Genomic DNA, 13,336 nt, shown 5'->3' with positions numbered 1-13,336 from the left:
GTGGTCCGAATGATGGTTGCCACATAGATTGTGTGTCACACAGCAAGCATGGGCATTATTCGTATGATAAACCGTGACCTCTCTGAACTTTGCGAAACTTGGCATCATTAGAACTACCTCTAGTGCCCCAACTTAGGACATGCTGCCTTGTTATGTTCCGCCTCAAAGCAGTTAAAGCACAGATTTTCCTTCTTGGCTTTTTCGTACTGATGTTGCTTTTGGATCTTCGCTTGGTTTTTCTCTCTAGGGTGGCATGGTTTCTTCAACCAACACCCACCATGTCCCCTCTGATCAGTCCTACTTAGGCTCAACATAAGCCTCGTAATCAAGAGATAAACCCCTCTTGAACCCATGTAAAGTTTGGAACCCATCGATTTCCTTTAACTTCAATACGATCTCGACACGACTACCCGTGTCGACGGTGCAATGTGGTAGCACACTATGGTGGTGCAATACGGTGGCACGATGCGATGACGCAAGGCACTACTCGTAGTCTACAATGCTACAGAGAGAAGAAAGATTGGCTGCTCCACCTCCCCTCCTGCTTTGAAAAGCTTTAAAAAGCTTCAAAGAATTTTTGTAAAGCCTTGAATTAATTCTTATAGAGCTTCAATGATAAGAGACGTTGAAGGTGCATAGCACAAAAGCACGTCAAGCACACAACAATGCCAGTCGAAGTCATCAAAGTTGTGCACGCAATTGTTTGAAGCAAAAAGAAGCGCTAGAAGCATAGGCAAACGCGCTGGAGAATTAGCAGCGCAACATACGCAAAAAGCATGTCGCATGAGCAAGATCTCAGAGAGCAATGGGCTGAGGTACAGCTTCGTGCAGGGAGGGAGCGCGAAGCGTTAGAATCTAGTTTGGAGTCTCATGTGCAGCAAGCTAAATCGAATAGGTTTGCTTTGTTAGAAGCAGTGCACGCCACCACCAGCAAAGCAGCATCAGCTCAAGGCATCCAGTAGCCGTAATGAGAGAGAGAGAGAGAGAGAGAGAGAGCGTAATGCAATATGCGCAAGAGCTTTACGATGGTGAGAGTGAGAGCTTCAAACTCTTCACACACACAGAGCTATGGCGCAACCCCTCCACACATTTTTTATTTTTCCAGCTTGACAGAGAGAAGGATAATGTGATAAGATTTTCTTTGATTAAAATGTTAAAAAAATAACCTTAATGTGGACCCGGCCCTAGTTCACACAAAGAACCTCCGCTCTAATACCAATGTTAGAATCGGTGTAGCTATGGGCGGGTTCACATTGGAGCGGCGGAAAACATACTCTCAAACACACTTTTCCAGGTGGAACTCTTACAAAATGCACACTTCCGCCGTCCAAGTGTTCACATAGGGAGGGGGAAGTAAAAGGGAGCCTGACTTCTTCCGCCGCCCACTGTGAACACTGGGGGGCGGCGGAAGAAAGAGTAAACACCATACCAAAAACCATAGAACAAAGCTATATTATGTCCACAAAGCATAGTGTAACTACAAAAATAAAGAAGCCACACTACAAACCACAATAAGCCAGACAAAAGACTTGTATTACAAAGGCTTAATCGGAGTTGGTAGGTGAGTCCAGCTCCTCTAAAGCCGCCCTTCCAAAAACTTGTAGGACATTCATCCTTGCTTGCTCTCTATACATTGTTCGGGCAAGACTATCTCGCCGCTCCGAGCCAACTCCAAGGTCACTCACACCCCCTTCATTGCCTCCTTGAGCGCGCTCCATTGCATCCTCTATGTCAACTTCACGTATTGCTTGAAGCTCCCTCATGGAGGTAGCTATTGCTCTTCGATCCTCTTCTACACGTCCAGAGCATGCTGACAATTCTGCTTCCGCCTCACGTACCCACTCCATATCAAAAGACTCTCCATGTTGGATACAAATGTTGTGTAGCACAAGACAAGCCGCAACAAGATCTGGGACATGACGTAGATTCATGTCACATCTTTTTAGCAAGATGCGAAACCTTGCCTTGAGCATACCAAACGCTCTCTCAACTGGCATCCTTGTGCTCGATTGAATGAAATTCCAATGGTACTTTAGACGTGTCAACCCTTCCTTGCATCCTTTGAAAGGCACTAACATGTATGGCCGTGCGGGGTAAGCACAGTCGCCAACCAAACAATAGTTACCCAGCTCGCCCCTTGCACATGCTTGCCCTATATCACTTCTGGAGAAGTTCAAGGAGTCATGCGCTGATCCGGCCCAACCGACATCATAATTCCATACTGAGCAATTGGCGGCTACTGTTAGCTGTAGCAAAATAGAGTGGAACCCTTTCCGATTGAAGTAGTCAACATGGTTGTCACGGGGTGCAATGATGGGGATGTGAGAACCATCTATCGCACCAACGACGTAGGGAATTCCCCTAAGTGCCTCAAACTCTCGTGCTAAAGTTGCAAGCCGAGATCTTGAAGGCCATCTTATGTACATATTCCGGAGACCCGCCGATTTCACAATTGCCTTGGAAAATGCAAGGATTATTTCACAACATGTGCTCTTAGCGCAACCATAGGTGTCACCAAGGCCCAGTAGTCCATCTCCTGTAGCAAGTCTGCTTAGAGCAATGGCTACCCTATCTTGAATAGACACAGGCACACGGAAGTTTGTGGTTTTCTTTTGCATGAATGGTGCTAGACTCCCACAAAGGTAATGAAAGGTTTCTTTGCTAACCCTAAGACGCCGCTTGAACATGGTAGCACTATAAGCACTTAGGAGATAGCATTTTACAAAGCCTTGAGGCCGTGGATATGCCCACGCTTGTCTGTGTTCATGACCCCTCCTACGGTTCGCAATCTTCCTCAACCTGACAGATCGTGCCATGTATTCGGTAACATGCAACCAAGTCTGCACTATGCACTCATCATTGTGCATGCTTGGTTCTTTAAGCAATTCATAGATCGCTATAGAACACAACCACGCACAATAGAGTGCAATGTCTTTGGACATGCCCATTGTCACCTGCAAATCCAAAACAAGTTGATACATATTAAATTCTCAGCTTATATGGCTTCTTAGGAGCTTAGAAACATTCAAAAATCCATACAACGCATAGGAACAAAGCAACGTCGAGATCCCAAACTTTATAAACTCATACAAGAATAATAACAAGAATTTCCTCCGCCAAGGCTACTTGTTGCCCCCCCTTCCTTCCTTAAGGAATTCACTCATTGTGGCATGCAATCCTGCCAATATCTTCAGTCGCTCCCTCTCCAAGGCAACATTTTGGCTAGAGGTCTCCTTGAGATGGTCCAATAGATGTTTCCCAGTATCGGCCATTGTGGCCAAAGATTCCTCATACTTGGGAGTCACTCGACGACTTGAGAACATGGGTGCTTGTGGCTTCTTGTCATCTAGTGCTATAGTTACTTCATCCTTGTCACCGCCGGGGAAAGTAGCATCATCCATTGTTGATGAAGAAGCGTGGCTAAGAGGAGTGACCGTGGCTCTATCGTGGTAATACTCATCCACCACATCGAACCATTTACATGTGTGCCTCCTGTCATTGCCAGATACCGAGTTGTGAGCTTTGTCCACTCTATATTTTGCTAACACCGCTTGCCACTTCTTGCGACAACTTTCACTATCCTTATTGAAATCAGGGTAAATGCCGGCTAGCTTTGTGGCCACCTTTGCCCACAAGTTGACCCCTTGTTTCCCAGGATTGTTGAACTCCTCACTCATGCCCCCCCTGACATGAATGAGTTGGTCAACCCAAAAGTCTTGCCACTTGCTTTTCTTATTGTCGTTGTCGTCATCTTCCCCCAAGTCCACCACCACCTTCTTTTTGGAGTTCCTGGGTTTCTTTGGCGCAGGTTGGGTCTCTGACACAATCTCCTCATCGCTAGGCTCCTTCCTCATGCCACGAACTCGCTTTGGTTGAGAAGATAAAGGGGGGTTATTGAGTGAGTTGGGTGATGGTTGGCTTCCTGGGGAATTGGGAATGGAACCCATGTTTGGGATACCTAGGGGGGATGATCGATTAGGAGGTTGCGCTACCATAGGTGAATGGGGGGGGGGCGAAACATGAAGGGAGAGTTTGGAGAAAAGGAAGGAGAATTGAGCATGGCTTGGAAGCCATGAGGTGGCACATGAAAAGGAGGAGGGGGAAATGAATAGAAATTAGAGTGCGGGAGAGAAGTTTGGGAGAAAATAGGATCATCGTCGCCTCGTTGTTGCGATGAATCAAATTCATGGCTCGTGTTGGAATCCATAGTACCTACATCAAACACGAAGAGAATATTAGCACCACATAAATTAAAAACACATAGATAAGTCATGATAATGGAAATGCGGTTTGTGAGGGGTCACCTTATGCGCTCGCTTCACGTTGCCTCCCGCCCTTTTCGCACACCCCTAAAAGAAAAACAAAAGCACACAATGTCAAAGGCATGGCAAGTGTACCACAAAAACATTAAAAGAAAGGTAAATGGGTGGATAAAAAGAAAGCATGATTGAAGTGCATGTAAAAGCACCTTGGAGAATGGAAATTGTGAAGCTTATTATGTTCTCTAGAAATTCTAGAGGGTACAAAATCTCACCCTAAACCCTTTAATTTATAGGAAATTGAAGGGTGTTGGGGGGGGAGGGACGTTGGAAAATGAACGTTCAAAAATGGCCGTTGGGAAAAAGGCCGTTGGGAAAAACATCCGTTGGGAAATTCGTGGGCTGGAATCCGTTTTGGGAAATTCGTGGGCTGGAATCCGTTTTGGGCGAGGGGGGGGGGGTCGGCACAATATCAACCCCCTTCTTCCATCACGTGGCAAGGGGGGGGGGGTGGATTTCCACCGCCCACTGTGAACGCAGAGTGCCATGGGGCACTCTGCGATTGCATGGCAGGCTGGCGGCAGCTTGGCTGCCGCCTTATCTGAACCCGGCCTATGATGCGTTCGGAGGAGGAGTAGATCTCTCGATCACCACCCAGCCTGAGAGGGAACGAGAAAAGCTATCCTCATGCCCGGAATATATAGGGGCATGCTTGCCCACATATGCCCGGCCACCCACAGCCCTGGGCACCCTCACCCCCAGTAGCACTAGCCGCTTGCGCTCCAGGATGTGATCTCGTCATCCGGTGGTGCTCCATCCCGATATGGGAACCCACATATTCATTACAGACTATGTGACACCCTCTCTCTCTTCCTTTATCTCTCTCCCCCCCTCTTTCTCTCTCTCTCTCTCTCCCTCCCCTTATGTGCTCTCTCTCTCTCTCTCTCTCTCTCTCTCCCCCCCCCTTATCTCTCTCTCTCTCTCTCTCCATCTACCCCTATCTTCTTCTTCTTCTTCTTCTTCTTCTTCTTCTTCTTCTTCTTCTTCTTCTTCTTCTTCTCTCTCTCTCTCTCTCTCTCTCTTTCTCTCTATCTCTGCCTTCTCCTCCCCCCTCTCTCTCTGCCTTCTCCTCCCTCCTCTCTCTTTATCTCTCCTTGCCTCTCTCTGTCTCTCCCTCTTACTCATTGTCATTACAATGCGCGCGCGCGTGTGTGTGTACACACACATCTCTCTCTCTCTCTCTCTCTCTCTATATATATATATATATATATATATATATATAGAGAGAGAGAGAGAGAGAGAGATGTGTATATATATATATATATATATAGAGAGAGAGAGAGAGAGAGATGTGTGTGTACATATATATATATATATATATATATAGAGAGAGAGAGAGAGAGAGAGATGTGTGTATAGAGAGAGAGAGAGAGAGAGAGAGAGAGAGAGAGAGAGAGAGAGAGAGAGAGAGAGAGAGAGAGAGAGATGTGTGTGTGTGTGTGTGTGTGTGTGTGTGTGTGTGATGCTCTCAATTGAGACACATAAAATTCTCAATTGAGGTTTCACTTGATCATGTGTCTTATATTTTACAAGCATTGCTCTTCTTCTTTTGATACGAAGATACATGGAGTAAAGCTTCACTTTGTCCACTTTACAATATGCATCTTCTTTTCAAAGCCAATTGAGACCCAAAGGTTTTAAATTCCAAAGACATTGAGGCCAAACTATTCTTCTTGGAACCAATGAAGGCCCAATTATTCTTCTTCTTGGAACTAAGAGGGGTGGTTGTTTATTTTGCAAGAATTGACATCGAGCTGCTTAAAATTTGGCAAGCTTTCATTCCATGGTTTAAAATGGAAATGTAGTTTTCCAATTGAACAAACCATGTGGAACATGTGGATATAAAATACATCTTGACATCTATTTTTTCTTATACCTTTCTTGTATGAACTCGATCCACGTACTTCCCTTCTATGAAATGAGCCTACCAAGGACACAAAAATATAGGAATTGGGTTTATGACGAGTGGTGTGCAATTATTGTGCAATTATTAAATAATAAATGTACTTAATTTCTTAATAATTGTGAAGAACAAAATTTTTTCTTGAAATTTATAGCTAGAACAAATTGTATGACAAGAAAATCTTCCAAAAGTAAGTGTGTTCGTACGAGTCTTCATGTAGCAATAATAATTGATCCGTACCATATTAGGTATACGTACCTCTAGACTCGCATCTCCAGGCTCACATTTGCAAGTTCATGTGTCCAAACTCACAGCTCACTTCTCCAGCAACATGTCCACGCTCATGTTTTTTTGCATAGGACTGTGGACTTATGTCCCATATCGAAGAGCTAGTTTGGTCGTGTATTTGATGGTTTTTATGATTTTTGAACTTAATGAGATGTGATTAATAATCCTAATCTTAGTCAATGTTTATTAAGTAACTAATTAAGTATTTTTTAATTATTTTTAGATGGTTTTGCATGCTTCTACTCTACCAATTCCAACGATGCGTAAACAAATTATTTATAAAAAAAAGAAATACATAAACAAAAATTGACAATTTCACTCTAATACAACCTAATGAAGCTCGATGCTCATGTTTTCAAAGTGGATTCCACTCCCAGTCACAATTACTAAGCTAATTCTTAGATCAAAGCAACGAAATGTAAGCCTCTTAGGCTCTAATTTCATGCAAATCACCAAAAAATTAGGTTTTGCCCTACCAATAGATGAAAATAGAATGCCCTAATAATAAATAAACTCCAAATCAAAATCAAAAACAACAAACAAACACATCTAAGACTCCAAAACCTTATGTATTCAGATTGTGACCTCCTAATCAACACTGAGCAACATTGGGTGATTTCAATAGCTTGGAATGGATGAAAAAACGAAGCCAAATCCTAGGCTAGTCCTTGAGAGTACTGTCAAATATGTTCAAGAGCTTACCTTAGCCTTGCCGAAGCATGTGTCGTTGGATCTTGCCTTGAGCCGCAACTATAACTTCCCATTGTGGGTGCGCTACCTCATCCGTTCGCGTCCACACTCTCACAAGCAAACTATTGTGCAAGGGAATGATTGTGTATTGTTTATTGTCAAAAATGACTTGTATACAAGTGACTAGTTTTCACACTAGGATGGCCAAACTTAAAAATGGTACCGCCTCTATTACAAGTCTTGAGCAAGTAGGTACACTAAGTCTATAGACTTTCCCTATTTTGATATTAAGCTCATGATAAGGTTGCTTTATATGTTCCAACGCCATTTTACAAAAGATAAGTATTCGTCCACGTAGTACCATAGCAAAGCACCTTACGATAAGTCGAGCGAGCGAGCGAAACCATGTTAACCTTATACATAAAGTTATCTATGCTTTAAGCTTTGAAAAGTCTCAATGTAGAAGCCAAGATTTTGTTCAATGCAAATCAAAGTGTGCCACTGCACTTCCATGCGACATGGGGAGTTTGTCTGTGGTATCATCTTATTTTCTTGCTACATGTACTTCTTTCTCTATCCCCAATGATCTTTGGCTGCTTGCACTTATTTGAGACTTCATTTTCTTTGTGGAGCTACAAGGACTTGTGCTTCTCTATTCCTCCCAATGTTGCTTGCACTTGTTTGAGACTTAGCTTTCAACCTAGAGCTACAAGGACTTGAACCAACTTTATGTGAAAAGTCAAGATGTGTGTGTGTGTGTGCGCGCGCGTGTGCACGGAATCCAAGGAACATGAAACATGAGAGGAGCATCAGTCCCCCCAATAAATGATATGCCACTCTCCAAAATATCAAGCATGGAGCTAATGAGTATATCCGAGAGGTCTCTCTCAGCTATGTCACGTGAAAAGATAGCTTGATGGCGATGGAGCATGTCCTAGATTTGGAGCTACTGAGGGACGGCCGAGGGACCGGGGCTGTCGGGCACATTGGAATGTTGAGGCTTAATAAGAGGTAACTCCTCTCGGGTGAGGTGGGTCCACAAGATCCATCGTATGGGTGTCCTCCTCCTCCTAGGTCCAAAAGAAGCTGGTAATGGTAAGTTGGTGAAGGAGGGGTCGGGGTGACTTGGACCGAAGCGCTCTCAAGAAAGTGTCCTTGTGTCTGCAGAGCTCAAGCTGGAAGAACCTTGGACAGTGTTGGCCCGAGAAGTTAATGATCCTAGAGAGCGAGCCAAATCCCTCATAGAATAGACAATGAAGCCTCCTATGGATCTCATAGTATACTGGACAATAACATATGTAATGCTCCTCTGTATCAACCTCTATGTGGCATAATCACCAGATCCTCTTCTCCCTAGGTCTCTATATGAGCTCCCCACCAGCATTGAAGACACGCTCAATTTTCCTTGTCTTCACTCTGAGGTGGTGCAATGAAAACGGTATATGGCCAACCGCAATCCGCATGACATGGGACATATGAACACTGAGGTAGCCCACCTACTAGATGAATCCATCCTCACTGAACCTAAGGAAGTGATCTCAATAGTAGTGCATCTTCAGTGGGAGCTCCAAAGGTGTAATCCTAGGTATAGAGACTAAGAAGATCTAACCGAATAACCCAGCCAGATAACCCAGTTGGTGTCCTCATGAGAGAGCTGGAGAAAAGGGGAGTCCAAGCTGTACTAAACGGGTGGGAGGCGGTCCATGCGAAGCCCACATCTTGAGAACCAAGTGGAAACTAGGACATACATAATCCAAGGTGGCCCTAGAGTGCTAGATGTCTCTAGGACTCCAGAGCAAGCCTAGGATACCTATGGGGATCCATGTGGCTGATACGATGGAGGTATGTGACTGCCTAGAAGAGTGCATCCACTACCATCAGGGTTGTAGAAAATTTTGCCTGGATAACCTAGTGTGGGATTGATGGTTTGTTGTAGGTCATGCGTTGTAGATCATGCGAGAGGACATCGCGACATGGGGCCTCTCGACTTGTTGCCAATCCTCATCGAATAAGTCTAGCCCCCAAAAGATTGCTTACATACATAAAGGCTGGTGAGACAAGGGTGTCAAAAAGCCAACCCTTCGACACTTGGGCTCTCGTAAATGTGCTTGGAAGCACAATCGCCCAAGGCTGCATATCCCTCTGTCACTCTAGCATGTGCTGTGAAGCGTGGGCCATAGAAAGTGACAGAAGGTAGACATAGGTTGCATATCCCTCTATCACTCTAGCATGTGTTGTTGAAACCATTGTGAAGCGTGGGGAACTTAAAGTGACGACGTAGACGTAGGATGAGATAATCTCCACAAGATCCCCTCTACATGTGAAGCTCAATTTGGTTGTGAAGAGGCAAGAGGTATTGAAGACCATTACCTTGGTTTTACCATGGTTGGCAGTGAGGCCCCACTGGGTACAAAAATCGCTATAAGGCATCCAAATGTCTTTGAAGCCCCTCTGCTGAATTTAAGAGGAGGATGTCAACTACATAAAGTAGTAGTAGGGGAATCAATTGTTGGAGAATGCACAGCCGGAAGCATAAACTGAATAAGAGAGAGTAGAGAGAGCTTGTGGACAAGATCACCTTTTATAATAGCACATGGCTTTACAATGGCAATAGCCGACAAGAGATGTTGAATAATGTACACAAGATTGGATGATGAAGTGAATAATGTGGAGACTCGTTATATAGTGGAGATCTGAACCTGGCCCACTGCTCTGGAACATGCTGACCTCCTCACGACTCATAAAACAAGGAGAAAATACATAAATGCCCAATAAATAGGCACAGCCCAAATACACTGAGATGCACTAATTCTCACACCCCCTTTGCAGCTCAGAGTGTGCAAGAGTCTAAAGAAGATAAGTTGATAAAGATGCAACCATGGACCCTCCAACACCACGAATATTGGAATCACCTCAGAGAGAGCACTCATCAACCTGTTTCCTCCAAACAAAATGCCACCACGAACAACAAGGAACTTTGCTTGGCTACGAATTCCCACACAGGTGTGCAATGAACTCCAAGAATAGATGATGACCTACTAGACACACCGCACCCATAATCCCCAACAGTGGATGGAAAACACATCACATCCTGACAGCCTCGAATAATGAACTCGAAACAAATCCAGTTCATAATCTCTGCTACACAAAAGATAACCATGTCCTACACTTGGAACTCCGAATCACAGTTTTCATGCACTAGTAAGTGGAGTTGCAATCCGCTCTCTCTCCCACCCACAAGCCTTCTCTAGCTGGAAGCACATGGGCAAAACTGTATGTATACTAGAGAAGTACACCATCTAAGTTTTCTTGAGCCAGAAGCGCCCTGGAAGCTCTACATGTGTTACTAGAGGAATCTGTATCACTTTCATTTGTCATGTCTTTGCCCTTTTTCTGAGATGAAGACTTGCCCTTAGTCTGTCTGTCCTTCTTCTTGGACAAATAATCCTTGGACAGATGTCCTCTCTTCCCACAAGAGAAGCAGCAACTCCGGCCTTTCTTATGAACTGAAGTGCCTAATCACAACTGTTAAGAGACACCTTTATCTTACCCTAAGAAACGAGGACGAACTCCTTCTCCAAGAGTAGGGAGCTAAGATCATCAAAATCCAACAAGTGGTGGGGTTGTGACCTAGCACCGCAAAGCTCGAGAAACCACATCATACTCCGGGGAGGATAAGTGCAACCAGCTGAGCAGAGGATAAAGCAACACCCATTGCCAGTAATTGGTCATGGATAACCTTGGTCTGCATGAGAAACGACTGCATGGAACTACCTGCAAGAAATAACAAATTGTAGAGTTGCCCTTGCAAGGTAATTGCCCTCATTGACGAATCTCGAGCAAAGAGATCCTCCAATTTAGACCATATCGAATGAGCACTGTTGAGAGTTTGCACGATCGGTGAGACCACCTGTATGATGGCACTGAATGCGCGTTCGAATCGCAATTCTCCCAGTCTTGTAATTCCGCAAGGAATTCATCCTCTTGATCATCGTAACTCCACCTCCTAGAGTTCTGAGGACGCTCAGGCTTCTTCTCATTGCCCTGAACAATATCCCACAAACCCTTGTGGATGAACCAGATCCGCATTTGCAGCTTCCAATGGGCATAGTTGGGTCCGTTCAACTTATCATCCTTGTTCGTACAAGGAGGAGCCATATCCACAACAACAAAGGACACAAATCTCAGCACTCCAAACTCCTCTCAAGTGCTTTCCAACGAAGCAAGGCACCGGGACCAATCAACCTCCTCTCAAATCTGAGGGAGAAAGACATTGGACAGCAGCAAAACAATCCTAGAACCACCGAGAACCTCTACCGAAAGGGTAGGGACTCGTGGAGGAGGAAGAAGATATAGAGCCACTTGTTTGGCAACACACATGCAAGAAAACTCACCAACAACTGATACCGGAGCAAAATTTGCAGCCACAATGCCACAAACTGGCTTCTGTAGAACAAAACGCAGCCTTGAGGGCTGGCCGACAGCAAGAAGATGATTGGACCAGAAAACGTAGCAAGGTACCACACAATAAACGCAACAACTGTTGATGTTGATCTGTAGCCAGGAGGAGCGATGGAAGCAAACGCAAGGCACCGATGAAGAAGACAGCGAGCAGATTGCAAAAATGTGGAGTAGCCTAAACCTAAGTGAGTGATACCATGTTAGAGAATGCACAGGCGGAAGCATAAACTGAACAAGCGAGAGGGTAGAGAGAGGTTGTAGACAAACAACTTTACAATGGCAATAGCCAACAAGAGATGTTGAACAATGTGCACAAGATTGGATGATGAAGTGAATAATGGGGAGACTCCTTATATAGTGCAAATGTGAACCTGGCCGACTGCTCTGGAACAGACCGACCTCCTCACAACTCATAAAACAAGGAGAAAATACATAAATGCCCAATAAATAGGCACGGACCAAATACACTGAAATGCACTAATTCTAACATCAATATGCCTGCCAATGTGGGACAAGCCGAGAGAGAGAGAGAGAGAGAGAGAGAGAGAGAGAGAGAGAGAACAATTTTTTGATTCATGTGAACCATTACGTAGGCATGCCTTTTATAAAGACTGAAAAAAAACACCACATAGGCGTGTTTGGCAATGCATTATAAAATGTGTTGGAAGATGCAACACACGGATAAGAGTGGTATTATGAGTTCCAAATTGTTTTGAAGCTATTAACCCATCTCACAAGTATGTCTTTTTTTTCTGCATTGACCGCCGCAACACTGCCCTTGCTGCTTGTAGAAACAATATGGTTGCAGAACCTTCAACAGTTAGATGAACACATCTCAAGCGTTTTATAAGAGACCTGCAGGTCTCATTGATCATGAACATCCTGTGTATCCAGTTTCTATGTCCTGGGAATAAGCTCCAATTGTACTTGATCTTCTGGTCTTAAAGTTCTCATCGCAGAGACACCAGCCTACCTACAGAACCTGCCACATGGGAAATGTTTAAACCTACCTACATTACAAGGAAACCCGAGGCACTATATTTGAGGAAAACTGCAAGACTACGGAAGGCTAACTATTAATCTGTACAGTTCTTACCAAACATGCTTCCATCATAGCAAATCCCAAGCCGATGCATGTCCTTGGGCCTCCACCAAAAGGCCAGTAACTGTCATTATTTATCACTAAATCTGTTGATATGCTTGTCTTGCAGCCATAGTGACAGATTGAAGTCCAAGGGCCTATTGAGGACGAGACGAGTTCAGTCATTTCTCTAGCCATCAGCGCAAAAGACACCATCTAAGAAACCTTGTCTTTAAAGACATCATAAAGACACATCATCTGCCTCTCCCCGGTTAACAGACGGGGATTGCGTCTGTAAGGATCCTCAAAAGAAAAAGGAACAAAGCAAGGTTCAAGATCTTACTGCGCCCAATAAAGTGGGTCTCCATGCAATAAATATATGCCTATGAGGATGGTTGTCCCCTTCGGAACTTCCCGTCTCCCAAGAGAAGTTTCCTGATCAGCACAACGACCTATGATGTATGCTGGTGGCATCAACCTCATTGTCTCCAAAATAAAAGCTTCTGTGAAACTGCAATAATAGAGCTCTAAATTTGGCTTTGCTAGCCACTTCCTTAAGCAAGGCATCAATAAACCATTTGAAAACAAAGAAAA

At 44.4% G+C, this 13,336-nt stretch overlaps 1 protein-coding gene and 1 long non-coding RNA gene across 2 annotated transcripts; both read right to left on the bottom strand.

Annotated features, from left to right (window-relative positions):
- Positions 1-1,433: 1,433 nt before the first annotated feature.
- LOC147633860 (uncharacterized) lies at positions 1,434-3,401 on the bottom strand. The gene is made up of 2 exons (XM_086805594.1): positions 3,183-3,401; positions 1,434-2,954 (listed from the first exon to the last, which is right to left on the bottom strand). The coding sequence occupies exons 1-2, from the start codon at positions 3,399-3,401 to the stop codon at positions 1,545-1,547; spliced, it is 1,629 nt and encodes a 542-aa protein (XP_086661720.1). The 3' UTR covers positions 1,434-1,544.
- A 151-nt stretch (positions 3,402-3,552) lies between these two features.
- On the bottom strand, positions 3,553-4,873 carry LOC147633859 (uncharacterized). The gene is made up of 3 exons (XR_015266864.1): positions 4,305-4,873; positions 3,959-4,212; positions 3,553-3,922 (listed from the first exon to the last, which is right to left on the bottom strand). It is a non-coding gene; the product is annotated as an uncharacterized LOC147633859 (long non-coding RNA).
- Positions 4,874-13,336: the final 8,463 nt, after the last annotated feature.

This window comes from Cibotium barometz, chromosome 11 (genome assembly GCF_041138505.1).
Source record: "Cibotium barometz isolate CiBa-2024 chromosome 11, ASM4113850v1, whole genome shotgun sequence".
NCBI lineage: Eukaryota > Viridiplantae > Streptophyta > Polypodiopsida > Cyatheales > Cibotiaceae > Cibotium > Cibotium barometz.
Note: the sequence above shows the minus strand (reverse complement) of the source record. Positions and strands in the feature narration are given on the sequence as shown.

Bases quoted from the DNA above. Each gene is read 5' to 3' on its own strand.
- LOC147633860 (XM_086805594.1), bottom strand. From the start codon at position 3,401: ATGGATGATGCTACTTTCCCCGGCGGTGACAAGGATGAAGTAACTATA. The intron at 2,955-3,182 runs GCAGGATTGCAT...TTGGATTTGCAG, and splicing joins GGGAGCGACTGAAGATATTG to GTGACAATGGGCATGTCCAA.